Source organism: Cebus imitator, unplaced genomic scaffold, assembly GCF_001604975.1.
Source record: "Cebus imitator isolate Cc_AM_T3 unplaced genomic scaffold, Cebus_imitator-1.0 Scaffold57, whole genome shotgun sequence".
Lineage (NCBI taxonomy): Eukaryota > Metazoa > Chordata > Mammalia > Primates > Cebidae > Cebus > Cebus imitator.
The window spans coordinates 536,667-563,676 of NW_016107372.1; the positions used below are offsets into that span (position 1 = coordinate 536,667).

Here is a 27,010-nt window from a genome sequence, read left to right on the forward strand (position 1 = left end):
AAAAAAAAAAAAAAAAAGAGAAGTTAGATGAAAGGATTAAAAGACATTCACACATACCAAAAGGTAAAACTGTTAAATGAAACTGTAACCTCAAAGATAAAATAAAGATACTGAATAAATGTACTCTGAAGTCCCTCTAGATCAACTACACTGGATATTAAGAAAAAAGCAGTTTCTCTTCTGAATTTCTCTTCCTTAATCTGAGATAGCTTAAAAAACAAAAATAGATTATGAGAAATGTAGAATAAATGAAGACATTCTCCACCATATCATGGATATACTACAGCTTTGGGGGGCTTGGGTTCTGTTTGTGAAATCTTCACTCATGAATGCTTTGACAAATCCTGCATTGTGGGTCCCAGGTATTACAATGCACTAACAAGTATAAAGTTTTAAGGATGAATCTAAAAGGATCTAATCTTAAGAGTGCATACAGGTCATAAAAATGACTTCGTTTATCCTGTTTTCCTCTTCCTTAGGCATTGCCATTCCTGTCCCTATTAAAGGGATAGAGACTGATGTGGATAACCCAAACAATATCACTTGTGTGCTGACAAAGGAACGTTTTGGCAATTTCAGGCTCTTTGGCTCACTGGCTGCCTTCTTTACACCTCTTGCGATTATGATTGTCACCTACTTTCTCACTATCCATGCTTTACAGAAGAAAGCCTACTTGGCCAAAAACAAGCCACCTCAACGCCTAACATGGTTGACCGTGTCTACAGTTTTCCAAAGGGATGAAACACCTTGCTCATCACCTGAAAAGGTGGCAATGTTGGATGGTTCTCGGAAGGACAAGGCTCTGCCCAACTCAAGTGATGAAATTCTTATGCGAAGAATGTCTACAATTGGAAAAAAGTCAGTGCAGACCATTTCCAATGAACAGAGAGCCTCAAAAGTCCTAGGGATTGTGTTTTTCCTCTTTTTGCTTATGTGGTGTCCCTTCTTTATTACAAATGTAACTTTAGTTTTATGTGATTCCTGTAACCAAACTACTCTCCAAATGCTCCTGGAGATATTTGTGTGGATAGGCTATGTTTCCTCAGGAGTGAATCCTTTGGTCTACACCCTCTTCAACAAGACATTTCGGGATGCATTTGGCCGATACATCACCTGCAATTACCGGGCCACAAAATCAGTAAAAGCTCTTAGAAAACACTCTGGTAAAATCTACTTCCAGAATCCAATGGCAGAGAACTCTAAGTTTTTTAAGAAACATGGAATTCGAAATGGGATTAATCCTGCCATGTACCAGAGTCCAATGAGGCTCCGAAGTTCAACCATTCAGTCTTCATCAATCATACTATTAGATACACTTCTCCTCACTGAAAATGAAGGTGACAAAACTGAGGAACAAGGTAGTTATGTATAGCAGAACTGGCACAGCTGTCATCAAACACGATGAGTAAGATGATAAATGAGATGCAAACGCACCAAGAATATATTATATAAAGAATTTTATGTCATATATCAAATCATCTCTTTAACCTAAGAGTTAACTATTAAGAATATCCAGTTTTCCTCATTCGGACAAAATTATTCCATGAGGAAAATAATTTTGTATAGCTACAAATGAAAACAATCCAGCACTCTGGTTAAATGTTAAGGTATTCAAATGAAATAAAATCAAATCAATAAATTACAGGCTTTAAAAAAAACACTGTCATCATAAAATTTATTCAGTTCTTAATTATATGCAAAGTTGTTCTAAGAATGAAATAAAACAAAACATTAGCCTTGCCTTCCAGGCCTTAAAAGCGTAAAGCATGGTACAGAACAAAAGGAACACAGAGCTAAAAATAAGCGCACAAAACAGTGATCACACCAGGAGGTGAGTTAAGATTGCCATTTATAGTCTGATTTAGTTGAATGTAGTCATAATTTTCCTTTGATGAGGAAACTGTCTTGATGGAAGGGATAGAGAGGATAGTAGCTGGATATCACACAAAATAAAAGGAACTTGGAACTGTTAAAAGGCTGATATTGGGCATCTACTCAGCACAGGTAGGTCTACTGGAGAAGGAGGAAAAAGCAAATAAAATAGCTCTTGGGTACCTGAATCATATTATCGTCCTTAAAGATATTAATTATCACGCACAAGCATGGGACCTTAATCAGGGATACAAACTGTAAGTAAGATCATGCCTGCCCATCTATGCTTGTTCAGTGACTCAAGTGAACTTCCACCACAAAATTTTTTGTTCACCCTTTCAGTATTTATTTTGCACAGTTAGACCAGAGAATGAGTTCAACCTGTGCCACTTACCAGACAGCTGATTACATTTAGAAAAAATACTTAATTTCTTCAAGCCCCAGTATTTTCATCTACATTTTATACAATTCTTATGAGGATGAGTACATAGTAGGCACTAAGTAAATGGTAGAAAATTCAATCTACTTTTGATATATATTTTAATGCTCCTGCTGTAAGTGCAAATTTAGGCTACAGAGTCTGCAGTGAACATAGTTCATACCTTAGCTATTCCTTTTCAGGTTCACCAATACTTGTGCCTCAACCTATAACTCTATTGCTGTCCTTCTGCAGGCAACTCATTTTAGGATAATTACCTCAATAAATGTATTGGTTACGAAGAATCTTAGCGTAAGTGAACGAGGCATATATTCTCACAGCAGCAGAATCCTTAGCTAGAATATGGCTCTAATACATAAGTCCTGATCTGTTATGATTCCTTACTGGCTATATATAATCTGCTAGGAAGAGTACATTGTACAAATTTAATTCCTAAACCATCAAACCTTTAGGTACGTTTCATTATTAGCGTAAGATTTTTCAGCAGTATAGGGGTGGTTATCTCACATAAGAGGCAAAATAATTTACATTCCTTAAAAAAATCATTTTCTATTTTGGTTTTTGGTTCTGATCTCTGACAAATTTGGTGTATTTTAAGATTTATAGTCTTCCCAAGGTATGTGAGATTAAGTTTTCAGTTATCACAATGATGGTATTCCAAATTCTGTATTTTATGCATCTGAAGGCATACATAATTGTTTCAGGAAATCTATATACAAGAGTTGGCAGGCAATCACATTGCCGAAGCTCTACCTATAGACAACAATCTAGATCAAAAGAATTATCTTCCCACATGCTTTGTATTGCCTCCAAATTTGTGCACCTAAACATATGCACACCTACAGAATTAGCCACAGTACCTATAAACTATTTAGTGTCAAATCCTTAAGAAAAATTTCTTTGCTTACAATTTTTTTTTTTTTTTTTAAGATCGGAGTCTTACTCTGTTACCCAGGATGGAGTGCAGTGGCGTGATCTTGGGTCACTGCAACCTCCACCTACTGGGTTCAAGCTATTCTCATGCCTCAGCCTCCCAAGTAGCTACGATTACAGGCACCTGTCACCACACCCGGCTAAGTTTTGTATTTTTAGTAGAGATCAGGTCAGCCTGGTCTCCAACTACTGGTCTCAAGCTAACTGCCTGTCTTGGCCTCCCAAAGTACTGGGATTACAGGTGTGAGTCACCACACCTAGCGCTTGCTTACAATTAACTCAGAGATCTTTCTATAGTTAACGAGAACACGCTACTATTTCCAGAATATTCTAGAAAGTGAAACACAACTCGACTATCGACTATTTTTGAAAAGTACAACCAAGCCACAAAGATACAGAACTGGTATTTTCATTTTATGAATAAAGAGATGTATCATTTGAAAAAAAATCTCAGCAGTTAAATACACTTATGTAACAAAAGAACTCTAGTTAATATTATTACCTCAGAAGAAAAGAAACAGATTATAGGTATTTAGAATAACTTTGGGGAAAAAAAAAAAAAAAAACCTTTCATTCGATTCCATGTTACTGCCAATTAATGGAAAGAAGAAAACAAAGGTGTAGGAAAAAAATGAAAATGACAAAAATAAAGTGAAGAAAAGTCACAGCACAAAGAGAGAAACACAAAGATACTGGGGCAAAACCAGAGAATATCATACAGAAAATATGTATCAAATTTATATAGAATTGTGAATGGGGATGTTGTAAAGATGATCATGCATTTAGTGGTAATTGGCTGACTATGGGGGTTTCTTCAAATTATAAGGGTCAATGATGATGTAACATTTTTATATTCAAGGTATTACTTTGTGTGGTCTAAAGAATAGCTGCATCGGCCAGGTGCGGTGGCCCACGCCTATAATCCCAGCACTTTGGGAGGCTGAGGCGGGTGGATCACGAGGTCAAGAGATCGAGACCATCCTGGTCAACATGATGAAACCTCGTCTCTACTAAAAATACAAAAATTAGCTGGGCATGTGGCGTGTGTCTGTAGTCCCAGCTACTCGGGAGGCTGAGGCAGGAGAATTGCTTGAACTCAGGAGGCGGAGGTTGCGGTGAGCTGAGATTGCGCCATTGCACTCCAGCCTGGGTAACAAGAGCAAAACTCTGTCTCAAAAAAAACCAAAAACAAAAACAAAAACAAACAAAAAGAATAGCTGCACCAAGAATCTGTTGTTCATCTTGCAAGATCCCTATCTAAAATCATATGAATATATACACTGAGAAACATTTAATTTCATATTATAACAGCTTAACTCATAGCAACTTCCAATGGACCACCAAGACTAATTTTAAGAAATGTCCATTATCAGATTATCAATTTGTTCATTACAGCAACTTAATCTGAAGGTATATAAAGACTAATTCTTTTGGCTTTCTTCATTTTCCTTTCCAGTGTCAAGTTAAAAATAATTCAGATTCTACTCACTTCCAAATGAGTTTTAAGAAGTCAATACCATGAACAGCACTGTACAGAGTTATTATAATAATAAAATCTGCTAACGAAAGTACTAACCATGGGCCCATCACTTATTTATTAGATGTTCCACTAGAGAACATTTATTTAGATAAAAAATTAATGTACTATGTTCATTTCAATTAGGCAAGAATAGTTACCAAATTACTTTTATTATAAGCATTATGAACAAATGACAATCCACAAATATCAGAAGGAAGAAGTAAAATACTGTAACGCCCTGGACTATCCTACGAATAAAGGAGATTATATACATGATAATTTTACACAAAGACAATTTTATCTTAGTTGCTGAAGTACAAATATGTGTTTACTAACAACTTTTTAGTATTCATAGCTAATAAGTATACCTAAAAAGAAGTTTTTAAAAATTATGAAGAAATAAACCCTTAAAACATGGTACAAGGCCAAATGTCCACAAATTCATTTTAAAAGGGAAATCAAAGTGAGGAAAAAAGATGGAGGGTATGCTAAGATAGTAAATGATATCACTTCAGAAAACATGTACTAGTCTTAGGAGATAGTACAGACACTTTTCAAATATTAAAGTTAATGAGGAAATTTGAGAATAAAGCTGTTCTATCAGAGCCACTCAGAAAGTGCTCTTTCTGGCATAGTGGAGAAAGCACTGGTCTATCATGAGACCTGTTTAGAATCTCAGTTCTATCATTTAGCTTTATGGCAGTGGGAAGTTTTGTTAAACATTTTGGAATTCAATTTCCTTATCTTAAAAAAAATGAGAACTTTGGTTTCTTCTACTTTAAAAAATTCTCACTCTAGGGAAATGACAGTAAACTAAGACTTAGAGAACTTACAGAGGATTTTAACTCTGGCTCCTTAAATAAGTCGATTAATTTCCATTTATAAAATAAGTTTTAGACAAAATGTAGACAATTTTTTTCCAGTTCCTACTTCTTAAAGATTCATTTTATGAAAAGAGAACTAAGAATGGTCACTTAGAAGTAGAAAACACTTAAACAACTCACTAGTTGAATGTGACTATCCTATGTAGTAAAGAGCTCAGCAAAACCTAAACAGCTCATGGGAGACATCTGCTGCTGAAACTGGGAACTTAATGTGTGTGAGCTACAGGAAATAAAATGGCAGATGTGAATTTTGTTAGACAGCAACGCACGGTCAGGTTAAAAATGGAAGAAAAACAGTTTTATATGTCCATCAATTTCCTATGTGGCAGAATATAAACACTAAGCCACTGATTTATATTGTTATAAAATATAAAGTCACTGACAAGAAAAATTAACAACTGACAATTAAGAAACAAAACAACGTAAGTCAAATGTGAGTAGGATGCTTTATATAACTCAAGAGATACTAAGGGTATACCTTTCCATACTAAAATTATCTAGCTCTCTAATAAGAATTCACAAAAAGAACCCACTCTGGATGTCCATGACAAACCATTTTTCCATTTTTCAATCGTGTCTAAACTCTAGAGCTTAGAATAGGGAAAGGTTAGGGTCACAGCTTGGCTACATGATATGCCAAAGATGACAGGAAGGAAATAGAACTAATTAAATTTTATTTTGCTTCCAACTTTTCTCTCAGGGAGAATAATTTTTAGAAAGAAAGACAGAAAGGCTGATCAAAATGCAAAACAGATAAAGAGTGTAGTTGCTTTAGATGAGTTCCAGTCTCAAAGCAAAATGAATCACCTCCTAGAAATAGAACAAATTTGTGTATGTAATTACAGAACCAAATTTTTGAAGAAAAACAGAAAATGGCAAAGTACAAAAAGAATGACAAAGTATTCCAATATTTAAAATTAAATATTGGAATTTAATTAAATTTAATTTTCATTTATAAAAGGACATTTATAAAATAAATGAAAATTAAATATTAAAATATTAAATTCCAATATTTTAAAAGAGAAGAGATAGAGTTCAAGAAGTTAAAAATGTGGAGTCTGTGGCAGATCTTTTGAAAAAATGCAGAATAGCTTAATATACACAGGTTTTGTCAGATCTCAGAAGAGGCCTCAAAGAACACCTGACACTTCTATGAAAAGTGTAACATAAGAAACAATCACACCCAATAAGTCACATAACGTGTTTAGAGGCGCCAGAATCGATGTGGGTAAATATTATGTCATTAGGATTTAGTCAAAATTGTCTAGTGTCTTTACGAAAAAGTTAGTGAAACGAGAGAGGATAACACAGTGAAGACCAGTATTTGATTAAAAATTGTATTCAAGAAAACTGCTGTAAGAAGAAATACCACGCTATATGGGTCTGTGTTTTGTTCTGTTTTATTCAACATTTCCATCCACACTAGGAAAATAACATTTTACAGTTTGTAGTAAATGGATGACTTTCTATCTGGGATATTATGGAGAAGACCCTGCACCTAGTTCATAACGAATGTTCAAGAAATTATCTGTTGGATTTCCATACAATTTTTATAACAAAGCTTCACTCCCAGGGAACCAGGGGTAGAAAATCTCTTCTAAAGATTAGAAGGACGTGAGGTATGACTCATCTAACATGCACTTTAGAAATTTAGCTTGTAATTTCTTTTTTTTTTTTTTTATTTTTTTGTTTTTTTTGAGATGAAGTTTCACTCTTGTTGCCCAAGCTGGAGTGCAATGGCACGATTGGTTCACTGCAACCTCCACCTCCTAGGTTCAAGCAATTCTCCTGCCTCAGCCTCCCGAGTAGCTGGGATTACAGGTGCGCTCCACCATGCCTGTCTAATTTTTTGTATTTTTAGTAGAAATGGGGCTTCACCATGTTAGCCAGGCTGGTCTTGAACTCCTCACCTCAGGTGATCCACAAGCACATGCCAGCCTCCCAAAGTGCTGGGATTATAGGCATGAGTCACTGCACCCAGCCTTTCTCTACTGTGTAATTTCATGACAAATAAGCTTTAACAGGCAGTATCTGTATACTAGTGAGCCTTGAACAACATGGGCTTGAACTCTGTGGGCCCACTAATATGCAAATTTTTTTTCACAAAAAAATTACACTGAGTGTACCTACCTCTCCTGTCTCCCCTTCTACCTCCTCTACCTCTGCCACCATGGAGACAGCAAGACCAACCTCTCCTCTTCCGCCAACCCAATGTGAAGACAATGGGGTAAAGATCTGATGATCCACTTGCACTTAATAGTAAAGACAGGTGTTTTCTCTTCCTTATCATTTGTGTGTGCACTGGAGTAGCACTGTTAATTTTCTCCAAGAACTTTTTCTCTGCATCCACAATTTGGCTATTTGTGTGATGCAAGAGACCTTTGGCCTATCTCAGCTTTTGACATGTCTTCTTCACTAAGCTTTATTATTTTCAGTTTTTGATTTAAAGTGAGACATGTAGGATTCTTTCTTTCACTTAAGCAGTCACAGGCCACTGGGGTTATTAATTGGCCTAATTTCAAAATTGTTGTGTCTCAGGGAATAGGGAGTCCCAAGGAGAGGGAGAGAGATGGGGGAATGGTAGGTGTGTGGAGCAGTCAGAACACATACATTTACCCACTGAGTTTGCTGTTTCATATGGTGTGGTTTGTGGTGTCCCAAAACAACTACAATGGTAACATCAAAGATCACTGATGACAGATTACCATAATAGACATAATGAAAAAGTCTGGAATATTGTGAGGATTACCAATATGTGACAAAAAGAAATGAAGTGAGCACACACTGTTAGAAAAATGATTTTGATAGACTTGCTTGGCGCAAGAGTGTCACAAACCTTCGGTTTTTAAACAAGTGCAGTATCTGCAAAGCTTAATAAAGCAAAGTGTAGTAAAACAAGGCATGCTTGTATCTTAGCTAAGGGAAACACCGATAACTGAGATAGAATCTAAGTAGACAGTAATGAACTACTGGAAGAACTACTACTACATCTATTAATACTACCACCAACTCCACAGCTACAACTACTACAATTACCATATTAATGCACATTTAGTGCTTACTAGTGCCAGACATTGCTCTAAGGGCATCAGATATATTAATTCACTTGTCAAAAACATCTTCTCAGATGGGTATTATGATTATGCTCATTTTAAAGATGAAGAAACTGAGGTTGAGTAACTTGCTGAAAGTCATTCAGCTAGTAAGAAGCTGAGTCAGGAGTCAACTCAAGCAGATGAGTTTAGAGTGTGACTTCTTAAACACAACTATACCATACTGCCAAGGACATCTCCATGACTACAAGTAAAAAATAATGTTTAAAAATTTTCATTCTGGCATTTAAATAAAACCTATTACCTTTTACTTTCATTAAAGACCTTCAAAAACTTTACAAATCTGAGATAATGTCCATTTGAACTACAAATATACATGAAGAGGAATACTGGATGTATTATTTGAATTTAAAAAGTTAAATGAATAAGCAGAATGCTACCAAAAAATGAACAAAAACAATTAAATCGTTTTACTACTTCTCAAAGAGGTTCAGAGTCCCGTGATATATTTTGTTCTTTTTCAGATGAACAGTACTAATCTTACTATTAAATGGTCTTCACTCTGAACCCAGATACATTCCTCAGGTATTTAGTTTTTCTTTAGTTAATGACTAATGCTTGGTAGTTTCAGTAGTGACAACTACATTTCAAAAAAATGGAATATAAACAGAATAAGAAGTTAGAAGTTATTACCTGAATAGAATGAACCCAAGTGATTCTACTGCTGCTCTCCTGACATCATCATTAACATCACTTACCTAGGGAAAAAGTTTAAAATTATATTATACCATGCAGTCTATCACTAGACCAAACTGATATGAGAGGCCAGCATCGTTCAAATCTAAATTAGACTTCAGTAATATATTATTATTTTATCAGTGCCCTTCTCCTCACTATTGACAGGTATATCAAAACATTATGTTGCACATTTTTAAACATATATAATAAATGAACACATTCAAAAAATAAAGACACGCGTATTTTTATTTTTATAGAGACAGGGTCTCCTTATGTTGCCCCAGTCTGGTCTCAAACCTCTGAGGCTCAAGAGATCCTCCCACCTTGGTTTCACAAAGTGCTGGGATTATAGGCATAAGCCACTGTACCTGGCCACATATATTTCTGAAGCATAAACTTCTGTCCCCACTTTAGAAAAAGTTATGGAAAATTTCAATTCAGGGGCTTAGAAGTCTTCAGAGCTTGGTAAAATTTAAGATGCAGGGTTACTTCTCTCTCTCTCTCTCTCTCTCTCTCTCTCTCTTTTTTTTTGAGACAGGGTTTCACTCTGTCAGCCATGCTGGAGTTCAGTGGCACGATCCCGGCTCACTACAACCTCCGCCTCCTGCGTTCAAGCGATTCTCCTGCCTCAGCCTCCCAAGTAGCTGGGGCTACAGGTGTGTCCCACCACGCCTGGCTAATTTTTGTATTTTTTGTGGAGATGGGGTTTCACCATGTTGGCCAGGCTGGTCTCGAACTCCTAACCTCAGGTGATCTGCCTGCCTTCACCTCCCAAAGTGTTGGGATTACAGGCGTGAGCCACCACGCCTGGCCCCAGGGCTGCTTCTTAAAGAGTATTTAAACTGGCCAGACACAATGGTTCACACCTGTAATCCCAGCACTTGGAAAGGTCAAAACAGGAGGGTTGCTTGAGCCCAGGAGTTCGAGATCCACAAAGGCAACATAGCGAGACCCTGTCCCACAAAAAGTTAAAAAATTAAGCAGGCATGGTGGTATATGCCTGTAGTTCTAGCTACTTGGGAAGCTGACGTAGGAAGAGGATCACTTGAGTCCAGTAGGTTGTGGCTGCAATGACCTGTGACTGTGCCACTGTACTCCAGGCTGAAACCTGTCTCTAAGTCTCTAAAAAGAAAAAAGACTATTTCAGCTGCATTACAGCTTTTGCAAAATATAGAACATACTACATACTGCACTGCTAAAAAAATTTATTAATTACTACTAAATATTGTGGAAAATATAATCTCTGGGAAAAAGGAGTTAATAATAGTTGTAAGTCTTTCTGCATAGAAAGGTGCCCTTGACATTTTCCCAGCACCAAGATGATAAAAACCTATTAAGACATGTGGAAGGTCCACTGTGTGACCAGGCAATATTACTTACTGTTGATAACTACATTTGGATTAGGAAAACTAAGAGTGGAGAAAGCCAGTTGGAAAACATGGGTATTGGCTTGCCTGTACAGCGCACCTCTTGTAATAGATCACGTTCCTTAGAGGTCCCGGGGTGTGGGGGTGGTGGGCTGTTTGTTTTTTAGAGATGGGGTCTTGCCCTGTTGCCCAGACTAGAGTTGGTGGCATAATTATAGCTCACTGAACACTTCACTTTCTAGAGCAGCTGGGATTACAGGAATGAGCCACTGCACCCATTAGGGGTATGTGGAAGCTAACTTTACTAAAAAGAAATAAATGGTTCCTGTTCTTCACTGGATTTCTCTATCCTAGGGTGGCCACACATACTCACAAGGTCTTATCCCTTACAAATGAGGGTGCCCCTTGCAGTAGGGTTTTAGAAGTTGCACCTCAATGGCTTTAAGGACCTCCATTTAAATTGTCATCCTGTCCCATATCCTTCTGAAAAGCTAAATGAATCTAGTGCTAGGTTATGGCCTGTTGTGTCCAGTAAATGAGAATCTCAACCTAAGGCACTGGTGGTGGTCATGTGCTTTGGATGCTGGAGTCACTTAGACACTCACTGTCCATCTGCAAGCTTTTCCATCCTCCCCATTCCCAAGAAAGGTCAGAGTACTTACAGCAACATGTAGCAGGCGTCGAATTGCTTTGTTGTTACCAGAGCCACAATAAGCCATGGCTACAGTATACATTCCAGACCTTCGAAGAATTGGGTCCTAAGAAAAATAAATTTAATATTAATTATCAACTTATCATTTCAAACAGTAACTTCTACAGTCTACCTAACAGGCATAGTGGCACCCACCAAGTAAGCTGGTCTTAGGTGGGAAATGATAAGCTCACGAACTCTTTTGTGGTTGGTAGTTTTTGAAATAAATGGGGCAATAAAAGACATGAATACAGAAGGAGGTAGCTGCTCTTAATTCCCAACATTCTATGCAATATGTCTGCCCTGCTTCATACATTCTAGGAAGAATAAACTCAAGTCAATAACAATAGCCACTGCCTTATGGCAGTCAACCTCCTTTTATGAAATAAGCAAGGAAGTTGGCTTCTAATTCTGTATTTTTACCTTATTTAAAGTCCCCAGTGCTGAGGGGAAGAGAGATGGAGCCTGACAACTGAACAAATTAATTAATAATATCAATAAGCTATAGAAGTGGTTCTTTTTATCAGATTATAGAGGACAGTATTACCTGCCACTAACTACCCACCATATACAACACCATTATAAAAACAAAACAGAAGGCAAGGGAAAAAACCTCACCCAAATAAACAAGTATAGAGATTGGTACTGTTTTTTGATAAAAGAATAATGAAGTAAGCTTTGTATCTTATTAAATGACTATCAAATCATTCCCAAAATATTATTTCTTTTTTTTTTTTTTTTTTGAGATGGAGTCTCGCTCTGTCACCCAGGCAGGTCCCAGCTGCGATCCTGGCTCGATGCAATCTCTGTCTCCCGGGCTCAAGTGATTCTCGTGCCTCAGCCTCCCAAGTAGCTGGGATTACAAGTGCTCGCCACCATGCCTGGCTAATTTTTTTTTGTATGTTTAGTAGAGACAAGGTTTCACCATGTTGGCCGGGCTGGTTTTGAACTCCTGACCTCAAGTGATCCACCTGCCTCAGCCTCCCAAAATGCTAGGATTACAGGTGTGAGCCACCATGCCTGGCCCAAAAGTATAATTTCTAAAAGACATCAACTCGTGAATTCTTAAAGAACTATATTGAATCTGCTTATGAGTTTCACTGATCTGAAGCTATGGCAAAATTTAAAATCCTCAAATTACTCCCATGCACCTCTTCTAATCAGTGTTTTTATTTCTTAACTTCGATTAGGCTTTATGTACGTTGCAAGAAGTTTTATGAACAAATGTACCTACAAGTTCTGACGGGAAAAGAGTTAATTTCCAGTAAAGATAAGTGTTTTTCTTCTCTTGCTGGAGATAAATGGACAGAGAGTGATGTATGTGATCTCACCTTGTCACGACAGAGAGACTCAATGAGAGCATCAGCCTCTTCCATCCTCCCATACATTACTAATGCAATGCCAACTGCAAGACCACGCAGAATCTTCTCATGTTGAGTTTCTTGTGCATAACCAACCATGTCCTCAATAGCCTGGGCATTTTTAGAGCCCAACATAACCAAACCCAGGGCCAGGCCAGCTGCTTCCCCTAGCAAGTAAAGAGTAAAATGTTAACAAATGAAGAGTTATGTTTCTAAAGTCAATAAAACATCCAACTGAAAATAGCACTTTATTATATAAACCATCAAAAAAACTATTAGCTTCCGATAGCATCTTTAAAAACCATCTGACAAAAAGGATACTTTTTTTTTTTTTTTGAGACGGAGTTTCACTCATGTTACCCAGGCTGGAGTGCAATGGCGTGATCTCGGCTCACCGCAACCTCCGCGTCCTGGGTTCAGGCAATTCTCCTGCCCCAGCCTCCTGAGTAGCTGGGATTACAGCACGCACCACCATGCCCAGCTAATGTTTTGTATTTTTAGTAGAGACGGGGTTTCACCATGTTGACCAGGATGGTCTCGATCTCTTGACCTCGTGATCTACCCGCCTCGGCCTCCCAAAGTGCTGGGATTACAGGCTTGAGCCACTGCGCCCAGCCTAAAAAGGATACTTTATATGGAAGCACATTCACACATTTAGGGTTGTTTTTCTTTTAAACCTTGACAGAATGTACCATCAAATTCTACAGTGATTTCAAAGGAGATATTTAGATAATTTTTTTTTGACATTACCACCAAGCAGTATGAAGCAAATAGATCACTCTAATAAATTCCCATTTGGAAAAGTCAGTTATGCAAGTGGACACACAGGATATGCCATATTAGAAAGCCTATGTATCATAAAGCTTCTTTTTAAAAGATAATTTTGACAAATGGAGCAAAATTCACTTCCTCTTCAAGTAGAGAAATCCATCAGAATTTTAAGAGGCCACAAAATACAGGCAGAAACTAATGTAATTACAGGAACATTAATTAATACTTAGTTTATTAGCATTAGAAAGAAATGCTTACCTGTCACAGCATCATCCTGATAAAGGTTTGTTTTTAGCAAATCATAAACATCTTGACGTGCAGTTCCCATGGCTGCCAAACCAAGGCCCAGACTGCCACCGTGTCTAACGATCTAGGGAAAAAACAGACTCCACTGATTTGGTACACCGTACTTAACATCCAAGAGTTTATCCTAATTTCAAAATATAGTTTCACATTAAATATGCAGAGGTTGGCTCAGTAAGAATGATCAAAGGATTTGGTAATCAAAAGGTCAGTGGTAGCCTCAGTAATTTCAGTTTTTGAGATTGAGTTTTGCTCCTGTCACCCGGGTTGGAGTGCAATGGCATGATGTTGGCTCATTGCAACCTCTACCTCCCGGGTTCAAGTGATTCTTCTGCCTCAGCCTCCTGAGTAGCTGAGATTACAGATGGCCACCACCACGCCTGGCTAATTTTTTTTTTTTTAGTAGAGATGGGGTTTCACCATGTTGGCCAGGCTGGTCTGGAACTTCTGACCTCAGGTGATCTGCCCTCCTTGGCCTCCAAAAGTTCTGAGATTACAGGTATGAGCTACCGTGCCCAGCCCAGCAATTTCAGTTTTAATAGAATGATATTTGCTGATGCAAAAAAATAGTGAGCTGAGGATGGGATTGGTGGCTCATGCTTGTAATCCCAGCACTTTAGGAAGCTGAAGTGGGAAGATCACTTGAGCCCATAAATTCAGGACCAGGCTGGGCAACACAGGGAGACTTGGTCTGTACAAAAAAATAAAAATAAATTAGCTGAGCATGGTGGTACACACCTGTGATCCCAGCTACTCAGGAGGCTGAGGCGGGAGAATTGCTTGAGCCCAGGAAGTTGAGGCTGCAGTGAGCCATGATCATGCCACTGCACTCCAGCCTGAGCAACAGAGCGAGAAACTGTCTCAAAAAATAATAATAAATTAAAAATAGTGAGTTGCAAAATGAACGTGAGAAAACGAAGTGGACAGAGAGAGGACAACTCTCTTTCATTAAGTTTATATGAGAAGGGGAGGAAAAAGACTTGACAACAACTAAGAGGGAGATGTGTCAAGAAAAGAATTTATTTTAGGATAGATGAGAACTGAGTATGCTCATGGATTGAGGGAAAGGAGGCAGTACAGAGTGAGAAGCTAAAGACAAAGGAGAAAAAGGTATCCAATGGAAGTTGGTTGTTAAGAAAGTGACTGAAAATGAGGTCAGGGTACATCTGAAATATATACATTTGAAAAAGGAAACTTTAGTGGTCATCTGTCATTTCTGAATACACAGCATCCTTCTACTGGTGACAGTATTCCAACATTCCTTTGGTAATATTCCTCCTGTACTGGTTAGAGTCTTGGTGGGGCTGTCATTTAAGAAGCGCCCACCTTCCCCTAGCCAAAGTGTGACCCAAGCCAGAGCAATACAATGCTCCTTCTCTGGAATTTTCATCTTTCTTAAGTGGAATAACTCAATGACCAAAAATGTTTCAAGTTCCTTCATCCTGACAGTAGAGTCTTGAAAAGACTATTTCATTAGTTCCTGTTACCTAGCACCTGTGGTGTTGCTCTGGCTCTTTAACCTTTGTGAGAACTGATTCATCAGTCTTTCTATTAATTATATAAGGTACTTCCAATAAACTTCTTGTTCAAGTTAGTTAGAAATGGTTTCTAATGGCTGTCTATTGCTGTTTTTTTTTGTTAACCATAAACCCTATCTCATAAGAAAGTTTTTACCTGAGACCAGAGGAAAAAAGGTAAAGATGTGTGTACCTGCACACACGATTTGTGGCTAAGGGGCTTATTAATTGAGAAAGATCATCCTATTGGCTTCAATGTTTTCACTTATGCATAAGCACAAGGTTTTATGGCTCACTTAACTGCTCTCCTGATGGCCCTCACTCCAATATAGAAGTCAGTCTAAAATTGTATTTTAAGGTTCCTTAAAAGAACAGGGCTACTTAGTAAGCTTTTCCAAAAGATTTACATTTTAAATTATCAAAGATCAAAACAAGCAAGCATTCTAACTTTTGAGAGACTGCAGTTTCTTGAGGCCTTAATTTCTGGTAAAATGTTAGGGCCTAGATTAGATGATAACTAAGGTAACCTGTAGTTGTGACATTTCAAGATGAAAGTGTGGGAAAACAACATGTTTTACAAATACACACAGGGTTTAAAGGAACGAGAAAAACAATTTTAGTTTATCAAGAAGGAAATGAAATTATCTTAAAAAAAAAATCCAAGATAATAGTTGTTTTGGGTATTCCTAAATCCTACAAAAATCTCCAGTCACTAAAATGATTTGGCAAATATGTTATCCTAGATTCTTGAGTTTTGGAAATTTAGTTTTCCATTTTAATACTTACATCATTGCTGGCGTTCTTAAGCTGATTAAGCAGATAGTCAATTATATCACCACCATGATTGGCATGAATAAGACCCAATGCATAGAGACCTCCACCTTCCTGATAGGCTGATCCTGGAGAAGTGTCCTTGGGAAGGTATGTTGCCATTAACTGTAATGCTTCTTTCTCATGGCCCTGTAAAGGTAAGCCATGACAAAGATGTCAAAAAGAAAAAAGAGAAAGTGAGAAGAAAAAAGACAAAATGTTTTCTATGATTACTGCCTTTCCCCCAAAATGTTCACTTGCTAAAAGAGAAGGAGGTAGTGGGGCTCTCTCCCATATAACTGTATCACTCAAACAAGAGGACAAACCTCTAAGAGACTCTGTTACACTCTGGTTATAAAAAAAAATATCACAAATGCTTCAATTTTTTTCCCTTTGTTTTATAACATTTGCCCAAATCCATCTCAGACTGCAAATAACATTTCAATTCATCCTTTCAATAATTTATACAGTTTTTATAGGAAACAAATTTCTACTTTTTATTAAAAACAAACACACATATACATATTTTAGTATCTTATTTACTTTTAGCCTTTTCTGCTTTTCTGCTAGATGACTTATCTGACTTAACAAAGTGTACTTGTTAATGAATTATAATAAACTTTTATTTTTTCTTAACGCCAGAAAAATTACTTCTTTTCTGATGCCTGTTTACAATGACCAATATATGTTACCTTATGAATTACACCCAAGCTGGCTGTAGCAGTAAATTTTGCCCAGTTAGTGGCTCTGGCCAACCACTCCAAGTTATCTCTGTAAGAATAGAAGATATAGTCATTTTAGTTAGTATTAAAACAAATGAATTCCTTAAAGCTTTTTAACACTAAGGCCAAAAGCATTAAAATTTTACCTTGAACCCTTTAAAATTACTTTGTGGATCTCAAGTTACTACTGATTATATTTTACCTCTTAAGTTGTTCTTAGTATTTTAAGGATTTTTAAAATGCATGACATGTAATTCCTCTATAAATAAAAGAAAAATTATATTAAATTTTTAGAGCTTAATATATTTCCTTCAAGAGCCTATAATCAAGCCAAGTAATAAAAGGAATTAATTTTACCTTAAAATTAGTAGGAATAGGCAATAAAAAATACATAAAATAGCAAAAATATAATTTAGAATTAAGGACTGGTTAACAAGGAAAATTCTCAACATCTATATAACAATATTAAAATAATGTCTGTTAAAAAGGATTTTAGGTGGGCACGGTGGCTCACGCCTGTGATCCTAGCACTTTACCTGAGGTCAGGAGTTCGAGACCAGCCTGGCCAACGTGGCAAAACCATGTCTCTACTAAAAATACAAAAATTAGCCGGGCATGGTGGCATGTGCCTGCAATCCCCCCTACTCAAGAGGCTGAGGCAGGAGAATCACTTGAATCTGGGAGATGGAGGTTGCAGTGAGCTGAGATCGCATCACTGTCCTCAAGCTGGAACACAGAGTAAGACTCTGTCTCAAAAAAAAAAAAGATTTTAAACAAAGAAGAAATCACCAAGCATATTTACCTAAGAAACTGGTCACTGGTTGTCCCACAGTGCATAAAAGAGTTTGCTATAACGGTTGCTGTATGACATACAGAATTCCGTACTGCATCCTACAACAACAAATACAGAATTGTTTCATCATCGACAAAGTATTCATATATGTACACCCTCACACACACAGAGGTCATATTTTGTGGTAAAAGTATGAACAAATTGAACTGAGATTTAAAATATGGACCTTGAGTATTTCTTTTATAAAGACTAAATAGCTAGTTTATAAAAGCAAGCAAGTCAAAGTTTTATTTGTAGTTTTAACAGAGCTCAATGGCAGATTTTAGGTGGGAATTTAGACAGCAGATTTTCTATTATTTGGTTTGAGTAATTAAACTTGCTATTTCTCTTCTGCATCGTGCCCAAGATCTCAAAAGTACTGGGATAACTTGAGGAGCACTGCTGTACCTCTGAAAGTTACCAAATTATTTTGTCTATTTTTTATTTTTTGAGACAGTGTTGCTCAGTTGCCCAGGCTGGAGTGCAGTAGTGCAATCTCAGCTCACTGCAGCCTCTACTTCCCGGGTTCAAGTGATTCTCCTGCCTCAGCCTCCCAGTAGCTGGGACTACAAGCATGACCACTACCCCTGGCTAATTTTTGTATTTTTTTTTTTTCGCAACTCTTTCAAGGAAGGTAATATTTGTATTTTAAGTAGAGATAGGATTTCACTATGTTGGTTGGCTGAGCTGGTCTTGAACTCCTGACCTCAGTTGATCCGCCTGCCTTGGCCTCAGCCTCCCAGAGTGCTGGGATTACAGGTGTAAGCCACTGTACCCGGCCAAATTTTGTTTGTTTTTAATGAGACTATGTTATAAAGACTAGCTTCAAATTGTCATGAATGGAGACTATGTGATTCTGTATATTTTTGCCATTGCAAAAACTGTATTAAAAGTTTCAAAAAGCATTATTACACAGGCATCAGTCAAATAACTGTTTAATCATTCAATAATATATGGCTATAAAAAATGACTTTGAAAAGGGGTATTGGGTAAATAAGAGGGAAAGAAGATTTTTCATGTTATACATCTTTTTATATTAAAATATTTTTGAATCAAATATATCATTTGCTAAAAAATTAAAATTAGTATTAATAATTTTTAAGATCAGTATCTCAATGAAGGTTGCAACAAGGTTAAGAATCGCTGCTCTCAAGGAGATCACAGTTCAGTGGGAAATATGGACATATAAACAAACTATATGAATTTTTTTTTGTAACGAAAGACAAGCACAGGTTTATTGAAATGAAAGTACACTCCACAGAGTTGAAGCAGGCTGAAGCAAGTGGCTCAAGAACCTATATTAATATTCTGATTATGCTATTTGTCTAACTGCTCCATGTATACATTAAAAAGGAAAAAAGAGTTAACTAAGCTTCCCAATAAGAGACAAGCATAAAAACAGGAGCTCAATCATTGCTAATTTTTCTCCTTTCCAACAACTCCAAGAGGATCACTGATTGTTGTTTTTTCAAAACTTAAATACTTTTTCCTTAATTGGAAATAAAATACAAAAAAGTATTCAACAAGAAATAATTACTTACATTCAACAAATAAATATTTTAAAATTCTCTATCAGAGATAATTTCTTACCTTTGTGTTTTTTAGAATCATGAGGTCTGTATTATTGTTTCGTATTAAGAACTGCAGATGTAACTCAATAGCCATTTCACCACTTAAAATTTTAATCATTTTCAAAGTCTGGTCCTTGGGCTCTGGACTCTGCCAAAACAAACAAACAAAATGAAAACTCGTAAACGATATTACTGTAATCCACTAACCCAGTTTTATTTCATCAGCCCTAAACCAATGAAATTCAAGCAGTCCATTTTAAGGGGAAGAATAATTTCTTTCTTTCTTTATTAAATACTACTGAGATATGATACTAGCTTGATGGAAGAACACAATTCATCCCCAGCTAGCTTTTAATATAAAATATTTTAATATTAAAAAAAACTGGGAAAGAATAATTACTGATGACATGCAGGAAAATCATTAAATGAGTCAATTATATTTTAATTGAGGAATCTCCTACTTGAAACTAAGAAAACTGAAAATATCTTTAAGCAACATATATATGATCTTTTTTTTTTTTTTTTTTTTTTTAAGGCAGAGTTTCTCTCTGTTGCCCCAGCTGGAGTGCAGTGGCATGATCTTAGCTCACTACAACCTCCACCTCCTAAGCTCAAGTGATTCTCCTGAGTAGCCAGGATTAGAGGTGCACGCCACTATGCTCAGCTAATTTTTGTATTCTTAAGAGATTGGGTTTTGCCATGTTGGCCAGGCTAGTTTGGAACTCCTGACCTCAGATGATCCACCCACCTCGGCCTCTCAAAGTGCTGGGATTACATGTGCAAGCCACTATGCCCAACCTTGATCTTATGAACTACCAGGCCACCAACACAACTTTCCATCCAGGTGAAGAAAGTTGAATTTTACACACCTGAGCATCAGAAACGAAAAGTCCTGATGCAGGAAGCATTTACATCCAACAGACCACTGCTTCCCTTCCAATACACCACAAACATTAAAAACAACAAAAACAACTAACCTACCCCCTATATATGCTGCTATTTGCTAGAGACCATACCTTTTTCTCATCCTGTGACAAGTAATTTGAAGTTATTTCGGACAGAAATAACTTCTGCCTGAAGCAAGGATCTAAGGATTTGATTTCTTCTAAATGTTTGTTTGGGTCCAATTTTTAAAACTTTAATCTTTACAAAAAATTCATTTTTATAAAATGACTTTGGTATCAAACTTAACAGTGAACTTTCATAAAAGCAGGTATTTAACATGTACTTGGAAGAATTTACAATATACTGTGGAAATACATATTAAATAACAATCTCAACTTCAAAAAGCACACACTCTGGGCACAGTGGCTCACACCTGTAATCCCAACACTCTGGGAGGCCAAGGCAAATGGATTGCTTGATTTCAGGAGTTTTTGACCAGCCTGGGCAACACAGCAAACCCCATCTCTACAAAAAAGACAAAAATTAGCCAGGTGTGGTGGTACACACCTGCAGTCCCAGCTATCTACTTCGGAGGCTAAGGTAGGAGGATAGCTTGAGCCTGGGAGGCAGAGGTTGTAATGAGCCGAGACCGCGCCACTGCACTATAACCTGGGTGACAGATCAAGACCCTGCCTCGAAAGAAAAAAAAAAAAAGCACACTCACTGCTTCTGGTGTCTTTCCTACAAGTGCACTGCCTGTCTTTTCTTCTGTTTCCATCGAGTCACTGAAATGAAAAGAATAATCAATAATCTTGTCTGAATAGAAGTACAATTTGTTTATACCACAGATCTGAACCATATCCAAATCGAATATTTTGCAAGAAAATAATGTTTACGTAAGTATTATCACTAAGGAACTAGAAAAAATTCTACATATCTCTAAGATGGAGGCAATCCAGTTGCTATATTTCCTCCAAATAATAAAAACATACAAAGCAACTAGGTTAGCAAAACCATGGAAAACAAATACAATAAGAATAGGTGGCAAAATATCTCCTTCATTCACAAAACACAGTCAGGTGGAGCCAAACCACCACCAGCTACAAAATGGGCTTGAAAGGAATGAGTTGGGACCTCAACTACTCAGCCAAAACTCCCTTGTAGCCATACTAAATAAAAAATGCTGGGCAGAGAATCCAAATTAAAAAGGCAGGAACAACAACCCCTATCTCCACAAAAAAAATTAAAATAATGAACCAGGTATAGTAGTGTGTGCCTGCATTCCCAGCTACACTGGAGGCTGAAGTGGGAGGATTGCTTGAGCCTAGGAGTTCAAGGTTGCAGTGAGCTATGATCACACCACTGGACTCTAGCCTGGGCAAAATAGTGGCTATTTTGCATAGCACTCCACAAATGCAACAGAAGAGGAAGTTCTAAAGGACTGTAAAATTGGAAAACCTATCCTAAACAAGTCTCTCTTTGGAAAAGGCTACAAAAAAAAATTTCAGTAAAATTAAGCAACAGAAAAGGATCAAAGTAAAACTCATAAAAGAAAAAAGTTATTTCAAAACAGTTAAGAGAAATTAGGAAAATTATCTAAAATATACAAGGATATTACATATTAGAATTACAAAAATTCAGAAGTTAGCATGATAAAACTAGGGAAAATCAGAAATAAAAGAGAAAAAAATCATTTCAGAAATGAAGATTACCTCACAACAAACTTGTGAGCAAATAAACACAACATATAAGCCTTAAGAAAAGGAGAAGGCAAGAAGAAAGAAAACTTGTTAAATCAAAAATAAATAAATAGGCCAGGTGCGGTAGCTCACACCTATGATCCTCGGGCTTTGGGAGGCTGAGACAAGAGGATCACCTGAGGTCAGGAGTTCAAGACCAGCCAGGCCAACATGGTGAAACTGTCTCTACTAAAAATACAAAAATTAGTTGGGTGTGGTGGCCTGCGCCTGTAGTCCCAGCTACTCAGGAGGCTGAGGCAGAAGAACTACTTGAACCCAGGAGGTAGAGGATGCAGTGAGCTGAGATCGTACCACTGTACTCCAGCCTGGGTGACAGACTGAGACTTTGTCTCAAAAATAAATAAATAAACAAATAAATGCTACTCCCCTAAGATTGAGAAAAAAGTAAGGATGCCACCTCTTACCACTTCCATAATATATTGGGAATCCTGGCCAATATAGAAAAAAAGAGAGGGAAAAGGTATAAAGATTAGAAAGGAAGGAGTAAAATGGTCTCTAATTGCAGTTGACAAAGATGCCAATAAAGAAAATTCTATAAAAGGATCTACTTTAAAAAATTTACTAAAGCTACCAATGATTTTATCAAGGTTATAGGATTCAATGTTAGTATATAAAAATCAATTACATTTCAATATACTACCAACAAAAAAATAGAAATTTAAAAATACTATCACTTCACAACAGCAACAAAAAACAAATTATACTTAGGAATTTAAGACAATTAAGAAAAGATTTGTAAAACCTCTGCACTGAAATCTACAAAACACTACTGAGAAAAATAAAAATAAAAAACCTAAGTAAATGAAGAAGATCACCATATTCCTAGATTATAAGATTCAATATTCAGGATTTCAATGTGCCCCAAATTGAAGATATTAAAGACAATCCCAATCAGAACACTCACAAACTTATAAAATGCATGAACTACAATAGCCTAAAGAATCTTGAAAAGAAAAAAGAATCAAAGTTGTAGGTCTTAAAATATGTGATTGCAAGACTTGTCACAATTTTAGTAATAAGGAAAGAGGTAGTGATGTAAACAGAAACAAATACAGGCACACCTTTGTTTTACTGCCCTTCAAGCAAGCCTATTGGAGCCACTTTTCCAACAGTATGTGATCACTTTGTGCCTGTGTTACATTTTAGTTATCTTTGCAATATTTACAACATTTAAATTTTTTTTAACTAATTTTTTTTTAATTGTACTTTGGGTTCTGGGGTACATGTGCAGATTATGCAGGACTGTTGCATAGGTACACACATGGCAATGTGGTTTGCTGCCTCCATCCCCCCATCACCTACATCTGGCATTTCTCCCCATGTTGTCCCTCCTCGACCTCCCCACCACCCCCGCTATCCCTCCCTTGGCACCCCCACAACAGATCCCAGTGTGTGATGCTCCCCTCCCTGTGTCCCTATTGTTCAACACCCGCCTATGAGTGAGAACATAAGGTGATTGATTTTCTGTTCTTGCATCAGTTTGCTGAGAATGATGGTTTCCAGATTCATCCATGTCCCTACAAAGGACACGAACTCATCATTTTTTATGACTGTATATGTGCCACATTTTATGGTGTATATGTGCCACATTTTCCTTGTCCAGTCTATCATCGATGGGCATTTGGATTGGTTCCAGGTCTTTGCTATTGTAAATAGCGCTGCTATGAACATATGTGTGCATGTGTCTTTATAGGAGAATGTCCTATGGGTACAGTAATGGGACTGCTGGGTCAAATGGAATTTCTGTTTCTAGGTCCTTGAGGAAAACTTTTAAATTATCACATTTTGGTAATCCTCACAATATTCCAGACTTTTTCATTATCATTGTATCTGTTATGGTAATCTGACATCAGTGATTATAGTTGTTTTGGGACACCACGAATCATACCCGTATAAAACAGCAAACTCCATAAATGTGTGTTGTCTGATTGCTCCACACACCGGCCATTCCCCCATCTCTCTCCCTTTCCTTGGAACTTCCTATTCCCTGAGACACAACAGTATTCAAATTAGGCCAATTAATAACCCTCCAATGGCCTCTGAGTGCCTAAGTGTAAGAAAGAGTCCCACGTTTCTCACTTTAAATAAAAAACCAAAAATGACAAAGTTTAATGAATAAGACACATTAAAAGCTGAGATAGGCTAAAGGTAGGCTTCCTGCATCACACAGATAGCCAAGTCGTAAATGCAAAGAAAAAGTTTTTGGAGAAAATTAGCAGTGCTACTCCAATGGATATGCAAATGATAAGAAAGTGAAACAGCCTTATTACTGATAAGGAAAAAATTTTAGTGCTCTGGAGAGATCAAAGCAGCCACAACCTTCCGTTAAGCCAAAGCGTAACTCAGAGCAACGCTTCATTTCTGCGAAGGCTGAGAGGTGAGGAAGCTGCAGAAGAACAGTTTGAAGCCAGCAGAGAACCGGGTTCATGAAGTTTGAGGAAAGAAGCCATCTCTGTAACATGGAGGTGCAAGGACAGGCAGCAAGTGCTGACGTAGAAGCTGCAGCAAATTACCCAGAAGATCTAGTTAAGACCATTGATGAAGGTGGCTAACACTAAACCACAGATTTTCTATGTAGACAAAATAGCCTTCTATTTCAAGAAGATGCCATCTAGGACTTTCACAGATAGAGAGGAGAAGTCGATGTCTGGTTTCACAGCTTCAGAGGACAGGCTGTTCTTGTCAGAAGCTAAAGCAGCGGGTGACTTTAAGTTGAAGCCAATGTTCATGTATCATTCTGAAAATCCTAGGGCCCATATTTCAGAATTATGCTAAAGCTGCTCTACGCACTCTATAAATGAAACAACAAAGCCTGGATGACAGCATGTCTGTTTACAATGTGGCATACTAATTATCTGAAGCCCACTCTTGAGAAAAAAAGATTCCTTTCAAAATATTACTGCTCATAGAAAATGACCTGGTCCCCCATGGGCTCTGATAGAGTTCTACAAGGAGATTAATGTTATTTTTGTGCCTGCTAACACAACATCCATTCTGCAGCCCATGGATCGAGGAGTAATTTTTACTTTCAAGTCATATTATAAGTCATTTCTTAAGACTATAGCTGCCATAGAAAGTGATTCCTCTGATGGATCCAGGCAAAGCAAATTGAAAACCTTCTGGGAAGGATTCACCATTCCAGATGCCATTAAGAAGATTCATGGCTCACAGGCAGGGCGCAGTGGCTTACATCTGTGGAAGGCTGAGGTTGGTGATTACCTATGGTCAGGAGTTCGAGAGCACCCTGGTCTCGAAACTCTGTCTCTACCAAAAGTGCAAAAATTAGCCAGGTGTGGTGGCGCACGCCTGTAATCCCAGCTCGGTAGGCTAAGGCACGAGAATCCCTTGAAACTGGGAGGCAGACGCTGCAGTAAGCCAGGAGCTGAGATCGCACCACTGTACTCTAGCCTGGGTGACAAAGTGTGACTGCCTCAAAAAAGAAAAAAAAGAAACATTCACAGTTCACAGAGGAGGTAAAAATACCAACATTAATAGGAGTCCAGAAGAAGTTGATTCCATCCCTCATAGATGACTTTGAGGGGTTCAAGGCTAGTGGAGGAAGGAATTGCAAATGTGGTGAAAATAGCAAGAGAACTAGAATTAGAAGTGAAGTCTGAAGATGTGATTGAACTGCTGCAATCTCATGATAAAACATCAACGAGGAGTTGTTTCTTAGGGATGAGCAAAGAAAGTGGTTTCTTGAGATGGAATCCATTCCTAAAGATGCTGTCAACACTGTTGAAACGACAACATTTGGATTTGGAATAGTTTGTGTGTAGCAGCAGAGTTAGAGGGAATTGACTCCACTTTTGAAAGACGTTCTACTGTGGGTTGAATGCCATCAAACAGCATTTCATGCTACAGAGGAATCTTTTGTCACAGAAAGAGTTAACCAATGTAACAAACTTTATGGTCTTAAGAAATTATCTGCAGTGAGCTATGATCTCACCACTGCATTCTAGCCTGGGAAAAAGAGCAAGACCTTGTCTCTCAAAAATAAAAAAGAATAAATTAAGTAATTAAATAATAACTAAAAAAAAGAAATCGTCACAGCCTCCCCAGTTTTCAGCAACCACCATCCTGATCAGTCAGCAGCCATCAGCATCAAGACCCTCCACCAGCAAAAAGATTAAGGCATACCCAAGGCTCAGATGATCATTTGTGTTTTTTAGCAATGAAGTATTTTAAAATTAGGATATATACATTATCTTTTATACATAATGCTTATGTACACTTAACGGGCCACCACAAATGTAACTTTATATGCATTGGGAAGCCAAAAAATTTTGCATGACTTGTTTTATTGTATTATTTGCTTTATTGTGGTGGTCTGGAATCTATAGTATCTCCATGGTATGTACGTAGATCAATGGAAAAGAATAAAAAAAAAATCTATGAACACTGATTTTTACTTTCTTTTAAAGAAAAGGTGATGAAACAACCAGATATCCATATGGGGCAAAAAGACCCCTGTATTCCTGTCTCGTAATATACACAAGTTAAACTGAGATGTCCCATAGAACTAAATATAACACATAACACCATATAGTTTTTAGAAGAAAGCATAGCAGAATATTTTTGCAACCCTGAGGATGGCAAAGAACTTCTTAGCGGAATCCCTGATTAATTGGATTAATAAAAAATAAAAGCCTATGTTCATAAAAAGACACCACTAAGAAAATGAAAAGACGGCCGGGCATGGTGGCTCACGCCTGTAATCCCAGCACTTTGGGAGGCCGAGGCAGGTGGATCACCTGAGGTCAGGAGTTCGAGACCAGCCTGACAAACACGGAGAAACTCTGTCTCTACTAAAAATACAAAAAACTGGCTGGGTGTGGTGGCACAGGCCTGTAATCCCAGCTACTGGGGAGGCTGAGGCAGGAGAATCGCTTGAATCTGGGAGGCAGAGGTTGCGGTGAGCCGAGATTGCACCATTGCACTCCAGCCTGGGTAACAAGAGCGAGATTCTGTCTCAAAAAAAA

The 27,010-nt window shown here is 37.5% G+C and overlaps 2 protein-coding genes across 3 annotated transcripts in view; one reads left to right on the top strand and one right to left on the bottom strand.

Annotated features, from left to right (window-relative positions):
* Positions 1 to 1,669, top strand: part of HTR2B (5-hydroxytryptamine receptor 2B) — an 18,364-nt gene extending 16,695 nt beyond the window's left edge. For both annotated transcript variants that reach the window (XM_017529045.2, XM_017529046.2), the window contains one exon: positions 480 to 1,669. In XM_017529045.2, the coding sequence (XP_017384534.1) occupies positions 480 to 1,372 (893 nt within the window). In that variant the 3' untranslated portion in view covers positions 1,373 to 1,669. The remainder of the gene's footprint in view (positions 1 to 479) is intronic.
* Positions 1 to 27,010, bottom strand: part of PSMD1 (proteasome 26S subunit, non-ATPase 1) — a 116,752-nt gene that overhangs the window by 71,090 nt on the left and 18,652 nt on the right. Inside the window, exons 8-16 of the mRNA XM_017529044.2 lie at positions 20,993 to 21,053; positions 19,403 to 19,531; positions 17,783 to 17,871; positions 16,951 to 17,029; positions 16,235 to 16,408; positions 13,887 to 13,998; positions 12,828 to 13,024; positions 11,468 to 11,563; positions 9,394 to 9,458 (exon numbers count right to left, since the gene is read on the bottom strand). Coding sequence (XP_017384533.1) covers positions 9,394 to 9,458; positions 11,468 to 11,563; positions 12,828 to 13,024; positions 13,887 to 13,998; positions 16,235 to 16,408; positions 16,951 to 17,029; positions 17,783 to 17,871; positions 19,403 to 19,531; positions 20,993 to 21,053 — 1,002 coding nt within the window. The remainder of the gene's footprint in view (positions 1 to 9,393; positions 9,459 to 11,467; positions 11,564 to 12,827; positions 13,025 to 13,886; positions 13,999 to 16,234; positions 16,409 to 16,950; positions 17,030 to 17,782; positions 17,872 to 19,402; positions 19,532 to 20,992; positions 21,054 to 27,010) is intronic.